Source organism: Brachyhypopomus gauderio, unplaced genomic scaffold, assembly GCF_052324685.1.
Source record: "Brachyhypopomus gauderio isolate BG-103 unplaced genomic scaffold, BGAUD_0.2 sc139, whole genome shotgun sequence".
Classification (NCBI taxonomy): Eukaryota; Metazoa; Chordata; class Actinopteri; order Gymnotiformes; family Hypopomidae; genus Brachyhypopomus; species Brachyhypopomus gauderio.
The window spans coordinates 92,176-118,289 of record NW_027506960.1 but is presented as its reverse complement, the minus strand read 5'-3'; the positions used below and the strand labels follow the sequence as shown (position 1 = coordinate 118,289).

At 49.9% G+C, this 26,114-nt stretch overlaps 1 protein-coding gene across 2 annotated transcripts in view; it reads right to left on the bottom strand.

The window, feature by feature from the left end:
• The window catches only part of man1a2 (mannosidase, alpha, class 1A, member 2), a 96,018-nt gene extending 70,413 nt beyond the window's left edge, over positions 1–25,605 (bottom strand). Inside the window, exons 1-3 of one of the 2 annotated variants that reach the window (XM_076994325.1) lie at positions 24,842–25,605; positions 23,582–24,047; positions 7,842–8,100 (exon numbers count right to left, since the gene is read on the bottom strand). In XM_076994325.1, coding sequence (XP_076850440.1) covers positions 7,842–8,100; positions 23,582–23,892 — 570 coding nt within the window. In that variant the 5' untranslated portion in view covers positions 23,893–24,047; positions 24,842–25,605. The other variant, XM_076994326.1, reaches the window with a different exon arrangement.
• Between the last annotated feature and the right edge of the window lie 509 nt (positions 25,606–26,114).

Sequence of the window (26,114 nt, the reverse complement as noted above, 5' to 3'; positions counted from 1 at the left end):
TGATAATTAGTTGACTAAATTCTAATGATAATTAGTCGACTAAAACTAGACTAAGACTAAAAACAAATGACTAAATTATGACTAAAACCAAATGATATTTTAGTCAAAAAGTCTAAGACTAAAACTAAATCAGAAATTGCTGTCAAAATTAACACTGACATCTAGCACTCAACATCCCTCAAACAATCCAACATGAGGTGAAAAGAGCCATTTTTGTGTGGGTTTAGTGGAAGATATATCTGTGTGTCATCTGCATAGCAATGACACACTGCATAGCAATGACCCTAACCCTAACCCTATTATCCATTCAAAAGATAGACCCAAGAGGGAGCATATATAAAGAAAAAATGATAGGTCCCAGAATAGATCCCTGTGGTACACCACAAGCAACAGGTGCTGAAGAGGAGCACCACTGGTTTTGTCAAACTGACAGCCACCTATGACACTGTACAACACGGGCTGCTGATCAAAACACTATGACAGGTGACGCTAAACTGACACTAAACTGTGCCGTGTAATTGGACGCTTACTTAGCATCCGTATGTTCTACATCACACTGAATAAGAAGCAAAGCAGATGGTTCCATCAGTGATGGGGTGCCACCGCGCAGTGTGATGGCACCTTTACTCTTTAATGTAGCCTATACACCAGGCGTACTCAACTAAATTTGTCCGCGGTCCAGTTTTGGCAGATACCTGTGACCTGAGGTCCGGTGCGGCGGGGGTGGCGAACGTAAGTTGTTGAGGGGGGGGGGGGGGGGCTACGGTGCGCGAACGGTGGAGGCGTTTATACTTTCGCGAGCGTTTTGTCCTAAACGATATGTGGTAGAAACACCCCTCAAAACAGGAAAATGAACATTTACCTGACCAATTTTTATGTTGCTATATGTTTCAGGTTTGAAAAGTGCTGGAATTTAGGTTAAAGTACTTTAAAATGCTTGAAATTGTAACTACTTGGTTTCACAACCAATATCTGTCTGACTGAATAGTTCTCTTGCATTAGGTTAACAAATAGGCCTACGAGCCTCTTGTAATTCCAGGACGAAACATGAGAGAACGTGAAGACGTGAAGATTTGGCGTTTTTTTAACTTAATTATGTTTAACATGCTGGGAAATATTGAAATGAACCTTGAAAGTGGCGTACAAGTGCTTGAATTCCACCTTATAAAGGTGTATGAACCCTGAAAACGTGACTTGCGCTGAAGCGCGGCGCGAAGTTACAAAATTCGAGAGGTGCACGACCTCGCGAACCGACAGCGCGCGAGGCACTCGCGCACACGCGGAGCCACAGCGATTACGTCATTTTCGCCGCGCGGACCCTCGCGCCGCTCGCGAAGCGTCAACCAGGCAGGCTTGTTGTTGAGCGGGGGGTGGCGAACGTAAGTTGTTGAGCGGGGGTGGCAAACGTAACACTCGTGACGGAGTGTTTTTTCAATAGCCCTGAAATAAATGCTACGGTTTTGTTTTAGTCCGTATCCAGTTAATCAGGAATGAGATTGGGTCCGGACAGGACTGCGTTTGGGTCCGGATCCGGACCGCGGTCCGCCAGTTGAGTACCCCTGCTATACACCAACGATCAGCCCTGACCAGGAGGACACAGCAGGTTCCGTTATGCAGACGACATAGCATTGGCAGCACAGCAGCATGGCTTCCCAGAAGCAGAGTTTGCCCAAACCATGGGAAGACCCAAATGACACCCAGCACCAGCTCCACACACACTCTGCGGCCCATAAGCCACTTGGATCCAGGAGCAGCTCCTTGGACACCATGGATGTACTGGAATGGACGTGAGGAACTACAGTGGGTCCCCTCACACTGCAGAGCCGTCAGCTGAAGCGATAGCCGACCAATTAGTCGCCTCTGTCCCTGTGGATGCTCTTCCGGTACATACCCACTCCAGAGTCACCGAATGTCTGGCACTCCTTCAGAGTGAGCAACTGCTCCTTCAGAGCAACTGGAAGCAAGCAAAGTTACCAGTTTTGCCAAAAAGAAAGCACAGAAAGCATCAACAAGGGTTTAGAGACAAGGGCAAAAGACTTATCCTTGTGTAACCACGGGGAACAAAACATTGTAAAGAAACCACAGAATACGCGGATCAGTATAGCCTGACAATCTAGCCAAAAAGAACTGCCTACAAGGCGTACGGATCGGTACACGCTCTGCTGTTCGAGATGCAGAGACAGACAACACTGCAATCAACAACTCCCAGATCACAGCAGAGAGCTCGGGGCAATCTCACAGCCGAGACAGGAGTTCAGATAGAGGGCAGTGCACGGCTGATGGGCACGCACACTCTGCCCCCGAGGACATGGCGCCTAAAGCAGGATCCTTGCAAGCACACAGAGATGCGAGTCTGTCTGTAGGGGTGCCGCAATGTTGAGGAGCTCAGTAGGATCAGGGGCTGCGGAGACGCCGGGTACGATGACGTCACAGTAACCAATAGTGCACACAGCTGGATTGCTATGGCGACGGGGGGGGGGGGGGGGGGATGAAAAGACGTCAACAAGAAAGACGTGGAGTACTTAATCAGACAACACACTGAAAGATCAGACAACAATCAATCAGACCACACAATGAAAATAAAATCAGACAGTGGAGGGCTGGAGGCTAGGGACAACTACATAGAATGAGCCTGTAGGAAGCCCAACTACAGACAACAAGAGAGCCCCCCCCAACTCTCCACAAGTTAGTTTTGCTACTAATTTGATAGCCGATCCTCATGAACCCATAACACTGAGCATACTAAATTAGGCTTTTAGGCTAATGATGTTATAGCCCAATTGTCATTCAATTTTCGAATTACTGTACTATTGCAATGGCTATGCAAATCAAATGTTACTTGTTTAGATTACAGATATAGTTATGTTTTTGTAATGTTTTAGCACTGTCAATTGCAGTGGTATTGAAGTGTTTTATAACCACATCAGTTCATTTAATGTAGGCTATGTCCCTTCACATTTGGGCTTTCCTTTGGGAAAGACGTTTGTTTAGCAGTTGCTTTCCCTCAATCTCCTGCCTCTTATTTTCCTGAAAACTAGATTTAGCTTTGTTGGACATCCTCAGACACTACATGTAGGCTAGGACACACAATTCAATCCAATCAACAGATTTATTTACCCACAACATAAAATGTACATAAGTTAACACCATTTATTGTAATCTTTAAATGATATTTAAAAGAAAATAAAATTCCAAAAAGCTCTGACTGTCATAATGGCACTCAAACTTTGTCTCAATGTACAGGTGCACACACTCTGCTGGAAGCCGCCCTTCACAATCTCCTCTAGGGGGAGCACTGTTAATTACAAATTAAACCTGTTCAGTATTCATTTCTTTGTCTCCGCCTGCGCATCCCGAAACAGAGAGCAGTCATAAATCTCACACACTCTCCCAGTCGTGTGGAGGTCAGCGGCATGGGGGCGACGTTGACACCCTCGTGGGTGCTGGAGAAGGGGGTGACTGCGACCACACTCCAGGTAGAGAGCTCCTTCTTCTGCCACAGCAGCAGGGAACAGAGTTGCTGCCCTCCACACACACACACACACACACACCCACACACCCACCCCTGATCCATGTAATTAGTTTCCACCAGTCCCCACTGAGGTCGAGCAAACACAAAGACCCACAGTTCCAGCCAATGAGCCCTGGCCTTACCAAGCACATCATCCCTAAGACAGTGTGTGTGTTCATTCTACATCCTCAGAGTACCCACTCCATACTGTGACCATGTGAGATGAACACCAGACAAAAGTAAAGAACACATGTGTACCTGCACACACACACACACACACACACACACACGGGTGGCTGCAACAGCATCACTGTCGGCAGAAGGCAGGAGGCCACAGGGCCCAACACACCCGTGTGTGACTGAGTAAGTAGTAAGCAGAGTGACTAGAGTGACTCAAAGTGCTTTACAAATATGTACAAAATAAAACGCAATACAGGACAATTTAAATCCACTCAACTGAGTGTTGGGTAGTTAGTCCGACATCATTTAAATCCATTGAGTGTTGTAACTTTGGTGATTAGTCCGACAGCACAGCGTCTGCTTCCTTCCGCAGGAGGAGGCGGGTCCGGGTCCAGGTCTGGTTTAGGTTGTTCAGGGGCAGGTCCGGGTTTAAGGCCATTTAAGTTCAGGATGAAGATGCAACCACAGCTGAACGCAGCATGGGCCAGGCCACCTCTGAGCTTGGACATGAGCTCCATCTCCTGCACAGGCTCATGTGTGTCTACAGTACTGATCTACTGGGTGATCTGCCCCCTCCTCAGCACACAGTGATGCTGCAGGGCATGGTGTTCAGGCATTAATGCTGCATCTCTCTCTCTCTCTCTCTCTCTCTCTCTCTCTCTCTCTCTCTCTCTCTCTCTCTCTCTCTCTCTCTCTCTCTCTCTCTCTCTCTCTCTCTCTCTCTCTCTCTCTCTCTCTCTCTCTCTCTCTCTCTCTCTCTCACACACACACACACACACACACACACACACACGCACACACACGCACACACACGCACGCACACAAACACAGTGGTGTGAGAGACCACCACTGTAGGTCAGCCAGGCTGGGTGTCAGTCAATACGAGACACCCTGCACAGCCCTGAAACTCAGCACCGTGTTTCTGTACACAGCACTGACCACATCTATTGGCCTTCACTGCAGATCCTTTCAGTGTAGAGCAGGGAGGTGGAGGAGCCTGCGTGGGTGTGGTTAAACCACACCCAATGAGCTTCAGCACACATCCACTACATATTCAGGTCAGCATTAAAATGCATTTCATTTGAATGCTTTAACAAACTTGTAGCCCAAAATACACAGCACACAATTTAATAGTTCTTATATAATTTGGATTGTGTATAATAGCAATCAACAACAGATTTAGTGGAAAGCGCGCGCGCACACACGCACGCGCACACACACGCACACACACACACACACACACACACACACTGCAGGGTTACGGTTCCCTGGTGAACAGCAGATGGCCACACTGCTGCGTTTTCCCACTGAGAGAGAGCTGAACCTTGCCCTACAGGACACAGTCTCTTCTGTGTGCATGTGTGTGTGTGTGTGTGTGTGTGTGTACACACCATTATGAAATCCTGTGTTGTGTCCTTCATGTGACCTACACAAAACTGAAATGGACAAACCCACCCCTACTGGTCTCAGACTGCTGCTCTCTGCAGGCTTGTGTCTCTGGTCCTCAGTGGGTTTACAGCTCTGTAGTGAGGCTTGGAATAAGGGAAGTTCTGTACACACATTACAACCCGGTAAGGTCTGAATTGGTAGTCTAGCCCAAATAGACACATACAGGTCACACACAGGTCACTAATGCTGGCCTGCCATGTCTCAGGGGCCCTGCGCATCGCTGACCTGTTATCTGTACGAGTCTGAACTCGTCTGTACTCCCAGGAGAGGCTGTCCTCGGCGTTAGTAAGGCATGAATCAGACACCGGCCATAACCCACAAAGCTCCTCTCACCACAGGCAGAGTCTCCTTCACAAAGGCCGATCGTTATATCTGTATCTGGACCAAAGGCGAACTCGTCATCAAATGGGTTGAAAATGTTCAACTCCAAGTGGCGTTTAAAAAGGAATGATGTGGGTAATTTGGTGGCGAGTGGCCAGGGAAGGGGCGTAATCGCAGGGTTTGTTCCGACTCGAGCTCTCGCACAATATAAGCACCAGAGAGAAAACCATCGGAATCCTTCATCCTCACACATTCCCATCACAGCAACATGACCAGAGCTCAATCTCACATCACAACAAAACCTGCTCTCTGGATCATACAAACTACACACACACTCACGATGGTGGTTCATCTCATACACTGATGCAGAAACCAGAACCCCAGCGGTGCCTGTAAAAGATTCACTCTCATTATTGTCATTTACAAACGGAGACGGTTGTAAATTGAACTAACTTGATATAAATGCAAAAACAGCAGACACTGAAATGGCCACAGTCAATAAAAACTCATTCACATTTTCCGTATGTGGTAGAGGTTCTTATCCAGAGGACCGCCCACATGCCAGAGTTTCACTGCCCCACCCACGAGCTCACGACCTGGACACGGCAGCAGCACCACCTGCTCCACCAGGTGAGCTACAGACTCCAGCAGTGAGCTTGTCTGCCGTTTCTGATTGGTTGTCGATCAATACCATGCCACATCTCCCAACACGGCCTGTTCACGTGCCCCCCCCATGTAGCAGCAGGGGCGGGTGTGGTGGAGGAGACCCTGCAAAGATGCTGGACAAACAGTTGGCCTCTCTATGAATATTGTGGCCCCTTGATAGCCCACCAATCACCAGAGGCGACAAATGATAACTATTATTTTATTGGTATCCATTTATTTTGGATTTCAACCAAACATGACACCCATAGTAACGACTACAGAGTTGTAGAAAAGGGCCCATTACTGCACACGTCAGCATCTCCATCAGACCGTAAGAGGCCGTCTGCACAAGCCCAGCTGACCAGGTGCGTCTCCTGGACGGAGACGCACGCACACGCAGACTTCAATCAGGATCGTTTGAGCAGTGAGATGTCCTGTGTTAAACACAGCCTCACACCAAGGAGAAGGAAACAGCTGAGACAGAAGGAGAAGGAGACAGCCGACCCTGACGAGGACACTGACCCCGTCCCTGCGCACACTTCCTTCTGACTGAACACAGTTAAGTTAAATGGTTCACTATGTCATCCATACGGATAAAAAGGGGCCCAGTCGGGCGTGTTGGAAGCAGGGTTCATACACTTTTTTGACAATCAATTTCCATGACTTTTCCATGACTTTTCCATGACTTTGAGGCAAATTTTAATGACTATACATTCTCTAAACATATGTGTAGACATGAAAAATAAGAAAAAATCCAGGCCAAAATTCCACAGTATATCATAAATTAATGACAAGCCACGTGGTTTAATTGAAAAAATAAACATTTACCGTATTTTCAATATCAATATAAACCGGAGTTACGACCTACTTTTTTTATTATTTCGCGCGTGCACGGAGGAGCAGTGGCAGCACAGTGGAGTGTTGTGGAGTGTTGTGTACGATAAGCTGAGGCAGCACAGGCTCCACTGCAGCCCATCTCGGCAACACGATCGCTCTTTCTCGCGTTGTACGCACGAGGACATCGTTAGTTTTTTTTTCCTATACTGTGTTTACGATCAAAACGTATCTAAATCTAGGGTCGCGCTTAACAACGAAAACTGCTTTATGACGGACTTTTCAGTCTCTAACCCCATCGTTAACCGTGCACATTTTGCATGCCCCGTGTCCTTGTCTTTCACAAGCCATAGCTTGTATTTGTCCAACTGAAGCAGTCATTGTTTAATCGGCATTTACCAGCATTACGCTGATTTACATCAAAGTACAATCTACAGCTCCGCTTGGAGTCCGACGCTAACGCAGTGAACTAATGTGTGAAGTTACGTTAGCGGTCCGCACAATGAAAAAAAATGGCTATATTATATTTATTAATTTTTTCTTCCGGTTATCAGAACAACATACATTTATTGTGTCAAGCAAATTTCCATGACTTTTCCAAAACATTTGAGTATTTTTTATTTTTCCAAAACTTATCCAGGCCTGGAAATTGCTATTTTCAAATTCCATAACTTTTCCAGGTTTTTCATGACCGTACGAACCCTGTGGAAGGCAGAGATGACCTGAGGCGAGAGCTGCAAAGATTAATGGTTTGCATTTTATTTTGGCACTTAAAAAAAGCTCCTGGCTCCAGATCGTCTTTGTTTAAGAGACACTTGCTCCTTAAGCTCTTTTTTTTTTTTGTATGGAGCCCTACCCGCCCCGCCCTCGGCCCCGCCCACGGCTCCGCCCACGGCCTCACCTCTCTGATCTTGTCCCGCTTCTCCTTCACGTCGGGCTCCCCAGGATGGCCGTCGTTGATGCCCACCAGCTTGGGCATGGGCACGGGGGGCAGGGAACGGGGCGCCTCCTTCCTCTTCAGCTCCTGCGCCACCCTGCTCTTCTCCGTCTGGATCTCCTGCACCAGCGCCTTCTTGGACTTGCGCAACTTCTCCTTGGCCTCCTGCAGCGCGCGCTCGTGGTCCGCCCGGATCTTGTGACGCAGACTCTCCTCCTCCTCCCTGCAGGAGGAGCACAACACAGCAGGGCCACGTTAGAGACACACACACTAGTGAGCACTAGGGGGCGTTGGTGCACATGTACCTAGGTGGGCATCCCTAGCCCAGCACCCAGGGAGCAGTTGGGGTTGGGTGCCTTGATCAAGAGCACTTCAGTCAAGGCCTAGGGCCTGGGAATCGAACCCACGACCCTCCGGTCAGAAGGATCGCCCTGACCACCTGAATGCTGTCAACAGGCACACAGAGGCGCTCAGGAGAGGGACGTTACCCGAGCAAACAGAAAACACACACAAGCACAACTCGGTTGCTTATAAAGGAACGAACGCACAAATGATCACAGTGGGTGAAGTTTCCGTAACACCTGCTTTGAGTTATGGATGCCAGTTACAAACAGCAGCAAACACACACAGGGTGTACACAAGAATTGACCTCGACCCATTGGAAGTCAGGCAGAAAGTATACATTATTAAAGTATACATTATTTGTAGACTTAATGATTCCCTGGCATTAGACTGGCAGGACCAGAAGAGCAGTAACAGAAGAGAGAGTAGCGCTCACATCTCTCCCCACTACAGCGTCCAGCGCTCACATCTCTCCCCCCACTACAGCGTCCAGCGCTCACATCTCTCCCCCCACTACAGCGTCCAGCGCTCACATCTCTCCCCCCACTACAGCGTCCAGCGCTCACATCTCTCTCCCCACTACAGCGTCCAGCGCTCACATCTCTCCCCCCACTACAGCGTCCAGCGCTCACATCTCTCCCCCCACTGCAGCGTCCAGCGCTCACATCTCTCCCCCCACTGCAGCGTCCAGCGCTCACATCTCTCCCCCCACTACAGCGTCCAGCGCTCACATCTCTCCCCACTACAGCGTCCAGCGCTCACATCTCTCCCCCCACTACAGCGTCCAGCGCTCACATCTCTCCCCCCACTACAGCGTCCAGCGCTCACATCTCTCCCCCCACTACAGCGTCCAGCGCTCACATCTCTCCCCCCACTACAGCGTCCAGCGCTCACATCTCTCCCCTACTACAGCGTCCAGCGCTCACATCTCTCCCCTACTACAGCGTCCAGCGCTCACATCTCTCTCCCCACTACAGCGTCCAGCGCTCACATCTCTCCCCCCACTACAGCGTCCAGCGCTCACATCTCTCTCCCCACTACAGCGTCCAGCGCTCACATCTCTCCCCCCACTACAGCGTCCAGCGCTCACATCTCTCCCCCCACTGCAGCGTCCAGCGCTCACATCTCTCCCCCCACTGCAGCGTCCAGCGCTCACATCTCTCCCCCCACTACAGCGTCCAGCGCTCACATCTCTCCCCACTACAGCGTCCAGCGCTCACATCTCTCTCCCCACTACAGCGTCCAGCGCTCACATCTCTCCCCTACTACAGCGTCCAGCGCTCACATCTCTCCCCCCACTACAGCGTCCAGCGCTCACAATCTCTCCCCCCACTACAGCGTCCAGCGCTCACATCTCTCCCCCCACTACAGCGTCCAGCGCTCACATCTCTCCCCTACTACAGCGTCCAGCGCTCACATCTCTCTCCCCACTACAGCGTCCAGCGCTCACATCTCTCCCCCCACTACAGCGTCCAGCGCTCACATCTCTCCCCTACTACAGCGTCCAGCGCTCACATCTCTCCCCCCACTACAGCGTCCAGCGCTCACATCTCTCCCCCCCACTACAGCGTCCAGCGCTCACATCTCTCTCCCCACTACAGCGTCCAGCGCTCACATCTCTCCCCTACTACAGCGTCCAGCGCTCACATCTCTCCCCCCACTACAGCGTCCAGCGCTCACATCTCTCCCCCCACTACAGCGTCCAGCGCTCACATCTCTCCCCCCACTACAGCGTCCAGCGCTCACATCTCTCCCCTACTACAGCGTCCAGCGCTCACATCTCTCTCCCCACTACAGCGTCCAGCGCTCACATCTCTCCCCCCACTACAGCGTCCAGCGCTCACATCTCTCCCCCCCACTACAGCGTCCAGCGCTCACATCTCTCCCCACTACAGCGTCCAGCGCTCACTCTTGTTCAGGAGAAACTCTCAACAGTTCTCAGCCGTCTTCCTCTTCTCCGTTACTGTCTCTCCACCACCCCTATTCCCTCGTTCTCTGAAACACACTCAGCGTGACGGTGATTTCAAGCACAGTTCATGATGTCAAACATGCGATTATGAGTGCAGAAGCAGCCACCCGAGGAACTCTGCACGAGCGAGACGTATCGGGACTGCGTCCTGACGCCTCTTCGCTCCGCAGGACACGTGGGGGGAGGGGCTCCAGGAGCAGCCCCGCCTCCGCCGCTACCCTATCAGCACTTCTCCATGCTGCTCCAGCCCGCCCACTTCACACTCGTGAGGGGTGGCACGTTTCATATGCCACAGTAACTCAGAGCACCCCCCTCCATCCACACCCCCCCGTGTTCTCATGGGCTTTAGGAGACTCTGCTTCCAAATTGAGAACATCACGCACTCTGTTAATGAGCTGATGAGCTCAGAAAGGCGTAGGAGATAAGGAAGACACACAACATGGGGGACGTTATTATTAGTCTTCTGAGGACTCTGGCCAGGGGTCCCAGGAGCAAGGCAAAGAAACCCCGCCCTAAATCCTTGATTCAGATGAGACGTGTCCTCAGCTTAATCGCACGTATGCTACTGAGCCCTAAAAACATTCGTGTATCCATAAAATGTTTCAGCAGGAAGACCCAGCACCCCAGCAGGAGCCAGCGCTGTCTGGAGATAATTCATCTCATTCACTCTTGCAGGGTTCCCGAGGGAGGCGAGGGTAGTATTTCTCCCATCTTAACAGACAAAGATGAACACGCTGATCTTTATCTACTTCTCCACAAAGAGACATATCTGCAGGAGGCGGGGGGGGGGGGGGCATCACACAGAAGAGGAAATAATTTAAAAAGATGGCAGAGAAGAAGGTGGATCTCCATGAATTTAAAACATTAGTCGTCTGTTAATGGGATATGCGTCATGCCCAGGACAGGAGCATTACGGACGCACTGCATTGTGTTACAGCCTCTGGGCTGAGATCAGGATTCCTGGCCTTCACAGATAGGAGAAAAGGGAGAGAGCAGAGAGCCAGGAGAATAGAGGCAGAGCTCCAGGGGTTCTTAAGACCGAGAAAGACCCGTGTGAGGTTCTCCAGCACGCCCACCTCAGCTGTGCCCCGGAGGGTTCAGCGGCACGGACACGTCTCTTCAGCTCGGGTCTGCCTCCCTTGGGCAGCAGGAACAGGGGCCTGCTTCAGAACGCTCCACAATTAAGACACTCGCTTCCATCTTCATCGGAGGATCACACATAGAAGGTGAAGCCTTTTCTCCACTAATATTTACAAGACCAAATATAGCTTCCTGTTTCAGCGGTCAGCCAATAGTATAACGGGATGATGCGGTGTCACTACTGTGTGAACACTACTGAGAAGGCCTCCATTAGCAGGTGGGTGGAGCTTCTGCTCACCGCTGCTGCCGGGTGTCCCAGGGGAGGGATTTGGTTTGGAAATAGAGCCTCGCATTCACACCTCCCCTCGTGTTTGACAGGCAAATATCTGCGAGGGAGCGGGCAGACGAGGGTGGGGAATGCTTGCAGTCAGCCGTGAGCTGGAAGGTCTACATTCCCAAGCACTCCTGCGTCAAAAAGAAAAAGAAGAAGAAGAACGCTCCCCATTGGCAATGTGTGACAACGTGTGAGGTTTTCTGAAGGGTTTCGAAAGAGGACTAGCATATCCTGTTGTAGAACAAACCAGAAGGTCCTAGGAAGCCTTGTGCAGAGCTAAGGCTCACACGCTTAATAACACCAACGCTGTGGTGATCTTCCCTCACTTCACACTGAAATGAAGTGGAATGTGAATCGTGCCGAGTGGACAAGGAACCTGCAGGCCTCCTAAAGCACAGGGGCTCACAGCAACAGGACGGGTTGTGTGTGTGTGTGTGTGTGTGTGCTGTCTGTCACTGAGAGATGCTGTGCAGTTGATTGTTGCTATTTGCATCACTCTTCGCCTGAGGGCTCTCAGGGGAACCAGTGGCTCATGGTGTCAGGTGATTAAGCACTCTCCAAGAAGACAGCGGTGGTTTTATTGGACCCGAGCTGCTCTCTCCCTGAGGCAACACAGACTCCGCCTTCCTCCCGAGGTCCCCTGTCCTCTCAGACTGGGCCGTGCTGACTTGTGTGTGAAGAACAACACAGCTAAACAAGACGCTGGGCTGCGTGTCTCCCCCGGGGATTCCTGACAGATCTAGGACGTTAAAAATGATCCAACGCGATCGTGTCCTAAGCGTGCTCACCACGCTTATACTGTAAACCTGATAACAGTGGCGGAGTAAGATCCTGATCCAGCTGAGCCCTTCAACAAGGGTTTCTGGGTTTTGGTGATTAGACCAATCTCCACTGTTCCAGTCAAGCGTTCTGTGACGTTCTGATGAGTCAAATCTTTTCCGTGTCGCAGAAAGCCCTCGTGATCAAGGGTTCACACTGCACACCCCGAACAGGTCGCGTGACGTGCGCCAAACGTCATGGCAAACTTTTTTTTGTGGCGTCTCCATGACGATAAATGCCACAGTGACGGCACAGGCAAAGTGAAAAAGCGCACGCACACAACCCTGCCACTCCATCCCAACCGCCGTGAGCAGAGCAATATTAAAGCTACGTTTCCACTTGACGCATCGCCACTGCCGCGAGGGTTCGCACGTCAAAAATGACACAATAGCAGTGACCCTGCACGCCGCAAAGTCGTGCACCTCTCGATTTTTGTAACGTTGCACGTACCACGCTTCAGCGGAATGAACAAAGTCATGTTTGCAGGGTTCATACACCTTTACAAGGTGGAATTCAAATACTTGTACGGCACTTTCAAGGTCTATTTTCAATATTTTCCAGCACCTTAAGCTTTATTAAGTTACATATTCATTCAAATAAACATAGACTCAAAATGACTAATTTGCTTTTTTGCACATTAAAAGAGATGGCAGCGTGTTTGGTAACAGCAGAAGAATAAGTGTATTATATAAGCTTGTTGGTGTATTAATGTATACTTAAAATATATGTTACTTTGGTGAGTATTTGCTCCAGTAGATAGCTTAGTTACCAAGCTAGCATATTTTATTTAATGGTAGTATAAACGCCCAATCTTAACATCTTCACGTTCTCTCATGTTTCCCACTGGAGTTACAAGAGGCTCGTATTTGTAAATGTATTACAAGAGAACTGTTCAGTCAGACAGATATTTGTTCTGAAACGAAATACAGTTACAATTTCAAGCATTTTCAAGTACTTTAGCCAAAATTTCAGCACTTTTCAAACCTGGAACACAAAGCAACATTAATATTCATCAGGTAAATATTCCTTCCCCTGTTTTTGAGGGGTGTTTCTTTATACTACTACATATTACTGAGAACACTGCAAAGAAAGACGTGTCCAGTATAAACGCTTCCGGCGTTCTCACAGGTTCTAGTGCAGCGTGGAATCGAGTGCTACAGTCAGACGCTAAAGTATAACTGAGCCTTGACACTCACCTGCAGGGGGCAAAACCTGCTGCTCCATCCTAACCACCATGAGCAGCGCAATACTAACGCTCACCTGTGGGGGGGCGCTGTGTGGCCTGTACAGCTCAGGGAGTCTCCTGGTCTGAATGAATTAACTCCATAGGACTTATCACTCTACTGCAAAAGCCTTCTTCTGATGTCAGAAGCGAGGAAAACAGCAGTCTGTCCTCACTTTTCAGGCACTGAGATTAGTGTGGTGGGATCATTCTCATCTAAATTAAGTGTATAAGCACACCACGTATGAGGCACTTAATCACCTGTGTATGGAAGGCCATGTTAAAGATCCTTTCGAACACGTACAGAGAGACAATGGACACATTGTGCAAAAAGCCATTTCATCTTATGTACTGCTGTTAACCCATGTGAGCCCAAAAACCTGCTCAAAGCCATCTCGCCCCACCAGAGCGTTACCTCACTGTGTCTGTGCTGAAGCACGGGTAACGCGGAGCACGCCACCCCAGCACGCACTCCAGGTGCCGGCTGACTCGGACCCCAGCACACGTTGGTGGTGGACTGTGTTGGGTGAACACAGACGTGGCTTTGTGTCCGAGAGCGTGAGCACCAGGCAGCTGGAGCAGACACGCACTGGTACCGTAGGACGCAACGTGGAGGACATCTGCTCTGAAGAACCGAGAAGGAGTCAGCAGATCATAGGGAGCAGAGTGAAGATGCCCCCCCCCCCCCCCAAAACCCCCTCACACGGACGTCTCCGCACCTCCAAAACCAATTTCAAGCCTTCATCTCCCCTTTCCGAAAAATAGCTCATTACCTGTCGGCTTCCATTTCATGCATGAGCGATCACCAGTTTGGCTCCAACTCTCATGGACACATGCACTGATATTTTAGGGGAGATCATAAAAAATACAGCAACTTAAGAGGAGCAGGACCATAAATCCCCCCAGACGACGCTAGACTGGTCCGACGGGCCTCCACATCACAGAAATCTCGGTTCCTCCAGCCGGCCGATGAAGGTGCAGACGACATGGCTCCTGCAACATGCAGCACCATCAGTCTGTGTGCAAGGCTACAGCGGACGGAGCCACGCGCCACCTCTCTCACACACACACACACACACACACACACACACACACACACACACACACACACACACACACAGCCACAGCCAAACTGGGCTCTGGGGAGACAGAAAGGGCTCCACCTACGCTCCACCTACACTTGTCTCCATCACTTCGGCCCAAAACTGTTTAAGCTGGTTGGATCTTGTCAGTGCCGTGACTCACCCTCAGAACTCCTGTGTGGAGCATCACAGCATGATCAATCTACAACCATCTAGTTTAAAATACATCCGGTGGAATTATCCATCACTTCTACTGACAAATCTTTGGATCACACCAAAGTAAAAAGCAAAGCAGTAAAGTGTTTCTGTTGGAGTTAGTGTAGGCCTACCCAGTCTGTCCACTGGGACAGCACCAGTACACAGGCCACATTACACCTGAGATTCTGGCCCGAGTGCCTCTTGCACTAGTGAGGACTAAACCCAGGGAAACGAGAGGACGCCATCAAACACAAGACCACACCAGCAGCGTGCGTCCACAGCCTGCCTAGGTGGGAGGAGCTTCCACCATGGTGGTTCCTTTTCTCTTTTAAACTCAGTTTTAAAGACAAATGCGTCAGGAGACACTTCCGTCTTCTTGACCGGTTTGCCAGACACGGTGTCCTGCACAGCGTGGAACACTAACTCATGCCAGGTTGGAATCTTGGATCCAATTAGTGATGCACACAGCAGTGTAGCTGGTGACATCATCTACTGAACGTCTAGTGCTCAGCCAATCGTAGCAGGACACACGCACTCCCATGCTGTCCTGCCAATCACGTGGCAGGACGGCACAATACGTCGCCTGTTAAGCACATAACACTGCTCTGGGTGGGGGGGGAGAACACAGATGTCTGCAATACACACACACACACACACACACACACACACACACACACACACACACACCCTGTACATCATACCAGTTTTACTGTGTGCCGTACCCACACTGATCTGACTCACGTTTTTTGGATCATCGTGCTGTGGATGTTTGGTGAACCACACTGACCCCTGAAAACACAACTACCCCACACAGAGCGATCTTTACCCATGCCACATCAATGACTCACCACTAGGGTTTAACACATCGCAGCACAAAAGGATCAGCACCACAATACAAACATTATGGTCCACGGTGAAGGTTGGGCTCCGTACCCTAATCTGTGGCTGCGCTGCTGGAAGAGGGCGGGGTTCTCCGTACACTAATCTGTGGCTGCGCTGCTGGAAGGGGGCGGGGTTCTCCGTACCCTAATCTGTGGCTGCGCTGCTGGAAGGGGGCGGGGTTCTCCGTACACTAATCTGTGGCTGCGCTGCTGGAAGGGGGCGGGGTTCTCCGTACCCTAATCTGTGGCTGCGCTGCTGGAAGGGGGCGGGGTTCTCCGTACCCTAATCTGTGGCTGCGCTGCTGGAAGGGGGCGGGGTTCTCCGTACCCTAATCTGTGGCTGCGCTGCTGGAAGGGGGCGGGGTTCTCCGTACCCTAATCTGTGGCTGCGCTGCTGGAAGGGGGCGGGGTTCTCCGTACCCTAATCTGTGGCTGCGCTGCTGGAAGGGGGCGGGGTTCTCCGTACCCTAATCTGTGGCTGCGCTGCTGGAAGGGGGCGGGGTTTCTCTGCCTCAGCCCCCTGACGGATCGCATGACAACCAAAAATGCACTTCAAACCATTTCAACCAAGTGGAAAACAGGATTTTACAGTGAATTACAGCTGCTGAAGGAAATCTTGCTAACACTGCCAGGGCACATCACTATAGCTGCTTTAAAAATAAAGGAGTGGAAAAAACCCTCGAATGAGAGAAACCACCTCTGCCAAGCTGTGTCTAAGGAGGCCGGTACTACTCCAGACAGGCTCGGGTTGGCACAGGGACCGGCACGGCTTGGCATGGATTGGCAAGGCCCGCTGCCAAGCCTGGACACTGAGGAGGGGGGGGGGGGGGGCAGGGATCCTCTTCCCGGGAGCTTGGAGCCAGGAGGAGCTCGCCTTGCTGGGTCACCAGTGACAAGCTCCTCTACTCCTCCTCTCCTCTCACTCCTCCTTTGAGCCAAAGCAGATGGCCAAGCAGCCAAACCCATTATACATGTGCGGGTGCGACTCCACCAGCTAGCACAGCCACAGATTAACACTTCAGCCATGCACACAGAAACACGCACGCCGGTGCAAACTAACCGACACACTTCCACTGGTCCAAACGGGCCCAGGTAAGAGCGATGTGAACGGGAAGAGTGACAAATCTGGTGCTAAATGAAACCAGGACAGATGTGAGGGGAAGGAAACCAGAGCGTTCACCCTGCTCCCTCACCCTGCTCCCTCACACTGCTCCCTCACCCTGCTGCTCCCTCACCCTGCTGCTCCCTCACCCTGCTGCTCCCTCACCCTGCTGCTGCCTCACCCTGCTCCCTCACCCTGCTGCTCCCTCACCCTGCTGCTCCCTCACCCTGCTGCTCCCTCACCCTGCTGCTCCCTCACCCTGCTGCTGCCTCACCCTGCTGCTCCCTCACCCTGCTGCTCCCTCACCCTGCTGCTCCCTCACACTGCTCCCTCACCCTGCTGCTCCCTCACCCTGCTGCTCCCTCACCCTGCTGCTCCCTCACCCTGCTGCTCCCTCACCCTGCTCCCTCACCCTGCTGCTCCCTCACACTGCTCCCTCACACTGCTGCCTCACCCTGCTGCCTCACCCTGCTGCCTCACACTGCTCCCTCACACTGCTCCCTCACACTGCTCCCTCACACTGCTCCCTCACCCTGCTGCCTCACCCTGCTCCCTCACACTGCTCCCTCACACTGCTCCCTCACCCTGCTGCCTCACACTGCTGCCTCACACTGCTGCCTCACACTGCTCCCTCACCCTGCTCCCTCACCCTGCTGCCTCACCCTGCTGCCTCACCCTGCTGCCTCACCCTGCTCCCTCACACTGCTCCCTCACCCTGCTGCCTCACCCTGCTGCCTCACACTGCTCCCTCACCCTGCTGCCTCACACTGCTCCCTCACCCTGCTGCCTCACCCTGCTCCCTCACCCTGCTCCCTCACACTGCTGCCTCACACTGCTCCCTCACCCTGCTGCCTCACCCTGCTGCCTCACCCTGCTCCCTCACCCTGCTCCCTCACCCTGCTCCCTCACCCTGCTCCCTCACCCTGCTGCCTCACCCTGCTCCCTCACCCTGCTCCCTCACACTGCTCCCTCACCCTGCTCCCTCACCCTGCTCCCAGAATCTCAAATCAAAAGATCTGGGGCCTCATTTATTAAACGATCGTGAACGTTTTACCAAATCTGGTCTTGCTCAAGGTTGTGTGAATGGATCACCAAAACGAGTCTACACACTAACACAGTTACAGATGTGTCAGCACAAATACAAACACGGCTACAGGTGTGTTGGCGCGCGCGCACACACACACAGCTATGGGTGAATACACACAAATGCACGCACACAGCTACTGGTGTGATGCGGTTATTTATGAGTCATAAATGATGCCAGAATTGAGGGCACGCTGATGTTGATGGGAGAGGAGCTGCACATAGACGCCACCTTCATCCCCCCTTCTGACATTTTGAATTTTGCATTACATTTCCATCAGTAGAAAGGACGCCATAGTTTGTGCCATGACCTTAAATGCCCTACAGTGGAAAGGACACACTAACATTTGTGCAATGTCCTTAAATGTTAACGCAGCAGCATGGAGACATGTGTTCATCATTTTCATATCGCACACTGATTTTATAAATTTTTGCTTAGATGTCAAATTAGATGAAGATGGCTGCATAGTTGAAGATCATTTTATGATTCTTTTATAAATGAGGCCCCTGGAAGATCACAGCCACTCTGAGTCTTGGGTTCACAACACAAGGGAAGACCTGCTGTCAATTATAAATGTGTTTAGTCGCCCTTTTCCATAAAATTACTATTTCGCTGCATTTAGTCTCCTGACGATATTTCCTTTAATAACGCAAGAAACACAATTCTAACCCAAAACAACACTGTCTGACATGGAGGCCCAATCACCATCCGTCTGAATCTTGCAACTATGAGGTTCACCAACGGTGCAAACATGGAGCCGTTCTTGGAGAGAACGTGTCTTGTGCCTGTGAAACCAGAAGAGGCAGCATCCATCTCACCAGCACTGTGGAGATGGAAGAGAGATGAGTCTGCTACCCAGGAAACAAGAGCAGACTCTAATCTCAAATGAGTTTGGTACTGCTGCATGTGTAGGTGTGTTCAGGTATGTGTGGGTGTGTGCGGGTGTGTGAAGTGGTGTGCGGGTTTGTGTGGGTGTGTTTGGGCGCGAGTGAAGTGGTGTGCGGGTGTGTGAAGTGGTATGCAGGTTTGTGTAGATGTGTTTGGGCCTGTGAAGTGGTGTGCGGGAGTGTGAAGTGGTATGCAAGTTCGTGCGGGTGTGTGTTGTACAGGTTCGTGCGGGTGTGTGTTGTACAGGTTCGTGCGGGTGTGTGTTGTACAGGTTCGTGCGGGTGTGTGTTGTACAGGTTCGTGCGGGTGTGTGTTGTACAGGTTCGTGCGGGTGTGTGTTGTACAGGTTCGTGTGGGTGTGTGTTGTACAGGTTCGTGTGGGTGTGTGTTGTACAGGTTCGTGTGGGTGTGTGTTGTACAGGTTCGTGTGGGTGTGTGTTGTACAGGTTCGTGTGGGTGTGTGTTGTACAGGTTCGTGTGGGTGTGTGTTGTACAGGTTCGTGTGGGTGTGTGTTGTACAGGTTCGTGTGGGTGTGTGTTGTACAGGTTCGTGCGGGTGTGTGTTGTACAGGTTCGTGTGGGTGTGTGTTGTACAGGTTCGTGCGGGTGTGTGTTGTACAGGTTCGTGCGGGTGTGTGTTGTACAGGTTCGTGTGGGTGTGCTGATGTGAACTCATATTTCTACTAAAAGAAGAATAACACAAAGGACACTTGACACACAGACTCTTCTATAATGGCTTATCAACAGCGCAGAAACAGATTCATTTAAGTGTACACGCAAAGCCCACACAGCTGCATTAACAGTAGTTAGGACCACAGGACCGGTGGAAAATGATGAATGCCATTACTTTAAATGCTCAACTGTTAGTGCTGCAATTTGCAGCCCATTTTCACATACAGAATTAAGGGTCTGAATCCCCGTCCGGCTGTTTGTAGGACACGGGCTACTCCTCAATAGTACTCCTCAATAGTACTCCTCAATAGTACTCCTCAATAGTACTCCTCAATAGTACTCCTCAAGCTTCTTCTGGTGGTCCCTAAATCTAGACTGAAGCACAGGGGCGATCGTGCCTTTGCAGTTTTAGCTCCCAAATTATGGAATCAATTGCCATTACAAGTTAGAAGTGCCCATACGTTGTTGGTTTTTAAATCCCGGCTTAAATCTTATTTCTTTTCCTTGGCTTTTTAATGAAACAAAGTTATTGTGTTTGTATATTTGTATGTTTTATGTGTGTCTTGTCTTTTAATTGCTGGACAGCACTTTGTTCAACATTCCGTTGTCAGAAACGTGCTTTATAAATAAAATTGACATTGACATTGACAATATGTCAATGATGTCACAACCTCCGTCATGACTCCGCCTCTGAGCCAGCCCTGCTGGAGGCGGAGCCTGAAGACCCACTTGGGCATGCATCGCTGGGCCGACAGGTGCTTGCGTGCAACACGGCTCCTTATATAAATCTTCCAGAGCGAAAGATTGGGGATTCTGCAGGCACACTCACAAACACGAGTGCACACTCACAAACACAGACCTGTGTGGATGGGTGCAGCACCTACTCTACAGCAATTCTCCTCCCAGTGAGTTGCGAGACAGCAGTCTCACAGAAATGGAAATAACAAAGTTAACATTCTCTCAGTTCCAGCAGCAGAATGAGAGGCCTCGTTTGAACCCAGACCAGCCTGCCCGGCCCGGCCTGTCCGGCACCCAGAGCCCGTCCCTGCACGGCTCCAACAGCACCAAACAGATGCACAACCGCACAGTAACAATCAGGTGTTGCTGAAAAGCCTTGCCGCCTCAAAGCTAGCCTGACTTTTTCTACCCAAATCACAGGCCAACATGTTATCGTAGCTGCACACCACAGCTAGCTCAGACGACAGCGGTTGGGAGTGGAGCTTTTTGGCGTAAGGTTCCAGCCACAGCATGTAGAGACCCCCCCGCCCCCCCCAGTACAGGCCCATGTTCTGTACAGGACAACCCCCCCCCCCCTTTCCTCCTACTGTACTACTCAGCCAAACACATAGCTAGAGGCTTCATGGCATTCATTACATAACTCTTACCTACACGGCTAGCTAGCTAGCACAGTAATAGCTTTGGCTAGTGTGCCATGCTAAGCTAATAGCTGATCTTAATGGCTGAGTGGTAAGTGCTGATCATCAGGAGACTGTGCTGGGCCTCATCATCTCACCGAGATGAAAACACCCATTCGTGTTTTGACAGAATTTGCAGCCCGATGTCAACATTCATTTAGAAAGACGCAGGAGCCTTGTGCAGGTTAAAATGCGACGATCACATTTGATATGTCTTCAGATCAGAAAAGAAGAACAAGCTGTCTACTTTACGAGTCCCACAAACTGGATATTTCAACAAACTGCAGGACTTGTAAACTGGTCTGAGTTTCAGATCTTGACTCAGACCAAAACTGCACCTTGGGATTTAAGGACTATAACTCAACGATGACTGTGTGGCTCTGCTCATAATACTTCCTGCAACTACAGCAAATCTGCCTTGACTTGTACAATGTACGCTGACTGGTTATTTCATTAGACACACCTGCCCTTTCATGATTGGAGCTTCCCTTATGGAAATTAGACATGACCTGAGTGCAGCATTAAGTCACATGATCTGAACAACTCCGTGAAGGAGGCACGGCCATCGCCACTAGACCGAGCGGTAGGAAAACATCGCCTGTCAGACGAATCCAGAGTTCTGTTGCACCATACTGATGGGGGTGGGGGTGGAGGTCAGAACTTGGCACAAGCGGTATAAATCGATGAGTCCTTCCTGTCAGGTGTCAACAGTTCAGGCTGTGGTGGTGGTTTTTCTTCATGGCAGGACAGCGCACCCTGCACAAAGGTCGTCCGGTCATGGACTGGGTCCAGCACTCCAACAGTTCTCCTTGCTTCCCTGGACTTCACAGTCCCCAGATCTTAATCCTATAGGACATGTCAGGGACAAAGGAGAACGGACCGTTCAGAGAACGGCCATCTAATCTGAAGCCATTGGTCCGCAAGGGCCAAGAGTCTGCAGAACCGCTGCGGTTCTGAAGTCCGAAGGTACATCGTGCTAGCAGAGGGGCGTGTCTAATAAAACAGCCGTTCAGTATATTCAGAACTACGAAATGCACAGGTTTATGAATGGGGTTGTTTTTCTCTTTTTGGCCAAGTTAGTAAAAGCCACACAAAGGGCTAGTAATGCCCTGATCTACTATGGGGGAAAACATTACACCGTGTTTCTCTTACTCAGCAGACAGCACCAAGGTTAGAAATCCCTCCGACACGCACAAAAGTGCTCACAGCAGGCAGGAGTCTGCCACTCCCCCAGCAGCCCACAGCCCCGAGGGAAGGGTACGTTTCCCATTCATCCCCACCTAGTTCCCTCAGAAAACCACCTCGGGATCCTCCCGCCTCTCCCCGAGACCCACGCTGTGCTGCATCCATAACCAACAGGTGGCACCAGCTCCATAACGAGATGCCAGGAGCCTCCACTTCACCCAGAGATGAGCAGATTCCTCAACACGCACCAACACTTCACAAGGGGCTCACGAATGCAGCGTGCGCTTTTCACCTAAACCATTAACCCACGCGTGGTACTTGAGAATGTTATGTGCCACTCTGACAAATGTGTCTGTGGGGCGACCTTTATGACTGACTGCCTATTCAGAAGACATCCTCTGGACCACAGTATTCTGGATCACTGCTGATGTAAATGAGCGCTGCTTCAGAGAATGAGACCCACTGTTTCTGTGGCATTGCTCGACAAGAAAAACAACCTACATGAAAGCAGTTCTCAATACTGATCCTTTGCCACTGCGATTGTGATACCTGAGCTCAAAACACACAATGATCCATGTCCTGCACTATTTTTTTCCCAAGTTTGCAACAACAGCCTCTCATCAGCAATCACCCTTTTTACAAATGAGACTGCCTGGTGTCATGAGACATAAGTGAGCAGTCAAGCATAACTGGGAGTGCCAGACTCTTGTATCTGCACCTGTACACTGTACTAGGAAGGTTCAGTATGGACGTAAAGTACTGAATTTCACCACTGGCAGGAGAGGTCAGTACTGAAAGGTCAGTACAGACAGCTATACTTCTTTCTTCCTTCTTTTTGCCTGCCTGAACACACAAAGACTTGAAGTGTGCAGCTAGTTCAGCACGAAAAATACCATGATATCACACCTTTCACGTGCCATGAAATGACAGAAATCCTCTGTGACGTTTCTGACACGCACCAACTGTGACGGACTGACAAGACATTTTTAGCCACCTGCCGTTGGATTAGAAAGCAATTAGCAAAAGATTAGGCAAAATGCAGATAAACAACCGACATTAATAATCCACAAAAATAATACAATCTTCCCGGAGCACGCACTTTTGTGCAGACATTTTTTTTTACATGAAACACTCACTGGGAATCTTTATTACTGTGAAAGGATGGCAGGTGTTCACGTAATAAATAAAGAATCAATGTTTCGCACATAGAATTTTGAGTTCCCAAAAATCTAAAATTACACAAATCGCAGACTACAGGTCTGTTTCATGCAAAAGGAGCTGACTAATACAGATGAAACAGTTATCAAACAGTTAACCTAGCCATAAGGATTTGTACATACTATCTACTCATACATGCTTAAGTCTTCTGTGTAGCCTCACACATGGGCGGAGCTAGCCCAAGGGAGGGGCTAACTCATGGGAGGGGCTCACCTGTGCCGATGCTTATCATGTCCTGACTGTCCGTGTATGACCTGCCCGCCACCGTGCCGCCCCTCTTTCCCGGACTCGATGTGCGGTATCAAAACGTCCTCCAAGCCCAAGTCAAAGCGCTTGTGCTTGGAGCTGTCCGGAAGAAAGAAAAAGGCTCCGAAGCACAGGGTAATGAAGGCACTGAGAATGAGAAGCAGGATGAACTTCTCCGAGAGTCGCAGCGTCGCTCTGTGGTGAGGGAAGGACACGGTGCCGGGAGACAGAGCGGGTATCCTGCGTCCAGAGAGCGGCAAGAGTGCTGGCGTTGTCATATTTCAATACTAAAATGGAGGACGGAGGACAAACGTCAAGGCTGGGTCACACAGACCACTCTCATCACAAGATACACGCGCCCAGCTGCCAACGCGTGTTTAGCTCCTGGACAGAAAGAACGCCTTGTCCATTAGAGAGTCCGCATCATTTTGGTCTGAAACACAAAGACGACATCGTTTTAGACATTTTCCCTGTGCTGGATATTGTGATAAATTTGACAGGCAAGCGGAATCTGAAAATCGAGCATCTGTTTCCATGGCAATTTCAGCCCCTTCTGTTCAGGCAGTTCACAACAGGCTTACAATATACAGTATAACTGTAATCCAAGGTTGTGCTGCCAAATACTGACTAACCAAGGAAAGTATCAGGGCTCTAGGAAGACAACAGAAAACTTATTACAGAAAGCAGAATTACTGATTACTTCAGTCATAACCATAAAAGAAAATGACTTTTTCGCTGATGCAAATACTCTTGAAAGGAAAACCACTGTGGATACACACACACACACACACTATATATCATTATATATATATATATATTATATATATATATATATATATATTCTGCTCACAATAATATATATATATTATATATATAGTGTGTGTATGTATATATATATATATATATATATATATATATATATATATATATATATATATATATAAATAAACACACACACACACACACACAAGTGTGTCAGTCAGTCATACACAAACACACATTTTCATCCACGTGAAAAATTAGTCATTGTTAAAAAATCGTTCTCCAACAACTTCTATAAAATGCCAATGGAAAACACATATTACCTTTTACAGAACAAGCGCCGTTTTGGACCCAAACCCAAATCCTAACAGGTCTATAGAACCCGCCTGAGCTCGCGTCAACGATCATGTACTAAACCTGCCTAAGAAACATTAAATAAGCATGTTCACAAATCTGACCACACACCGTGTAAATTCCTCCACCACTGCGGTCCATGGCGGTCGTGATCCAAACGTGTGTGGGCTGCAGGACTGGCTCGGTTCGGACGGGACGTGCTGGGTCGCTAGCTGACGTGAGCTAACGTTAGCTAGCAGCGCGGATGAAACACACCAAACACGCCAACTAGCTCATATTAGTGGCGGGGCTCGGCCTGCACGTAACGCGGTACCGGTCCAACTCAAACTCACGGGTGTTGTGGGTTAAAGTCCCGGTTCATGACGAGAGGAGACGTGAAGGTCCGCCGATAATCACTCGGGCTCCGCCAAACAGGCCCGCCGCGCCGCCGCTTCTCCACAATACCCCCACACCTGACGACTCAACCGCGTCGCTGTCGGGGGTGAAACAACCGCGCCGCGTCTGCCGGCCGAACCCGGAGAAAGAGCCCCGTTAACCGCCACACCCGCCCCGCAGCCCCGCACCGCCGTCGTCCGTGGAGGAGCCTGGTTAGCGCCCGCCGGCTAGCGCCGTGTAGCAGCGGGGTGACCGCCCGTCTAGCCGCCGCCGCGTCCCCTCATTGACGCCGTTACGAACAAAAAAAAACCGTCGACACCGACCAAAAGAAGCGAAAATTACGTTATAAAGATGTTCAGATTATTCGCCATATCTTTCAGCCCGCGTAATGAATCTAGTTTAGGCGTCCAGCAGCGACAGACAGCGACAGTGTCTCCCGTCCAGGATGTTGTTACCGCAGCAACTAGCTAACGTTACTCTCCCCTCAGTCCTCCAACATCCCGTCAACGGCCGTTTGGTAAACCTAGGGAGCGTCTCCAAATTACCAACTACACTTCACTGGCTTGTGCTTCACGTTTCAACTTTTTTTTGGTTTGGTAATAATTTTTTTTTTCTGTGTGTAACCAGATTGTTTATTTACACTCAAAGTCACTATGTAAATAACATTTATTCAAAATACAAAATTGTTCAAGTAAATAATTTCAGCAAAATACTCAAAATTAGTGTAAGATTCCAGCTGCAAATGAAATTATTTACACTTTTTCATAATCTTGGGACAAGTGATCCTGTCAAAAGATGTGCTCACATTCTGCAGAGATGATGAGCTATTCATATAATTCACTTTGTTACCAGGTCCTTGAGCTGTCAGTAGGCCAATCTCTTCTTCCACTATAATACTTCACTGATTTATTTGACTAACCCTGAAAATGAATTAGTGGCATTTCTGTGGCAGGCTACAAATAACTGTGCAGCAGGTTCTGTGCCGAAGCCCCTTGGAAAGCTGATCACG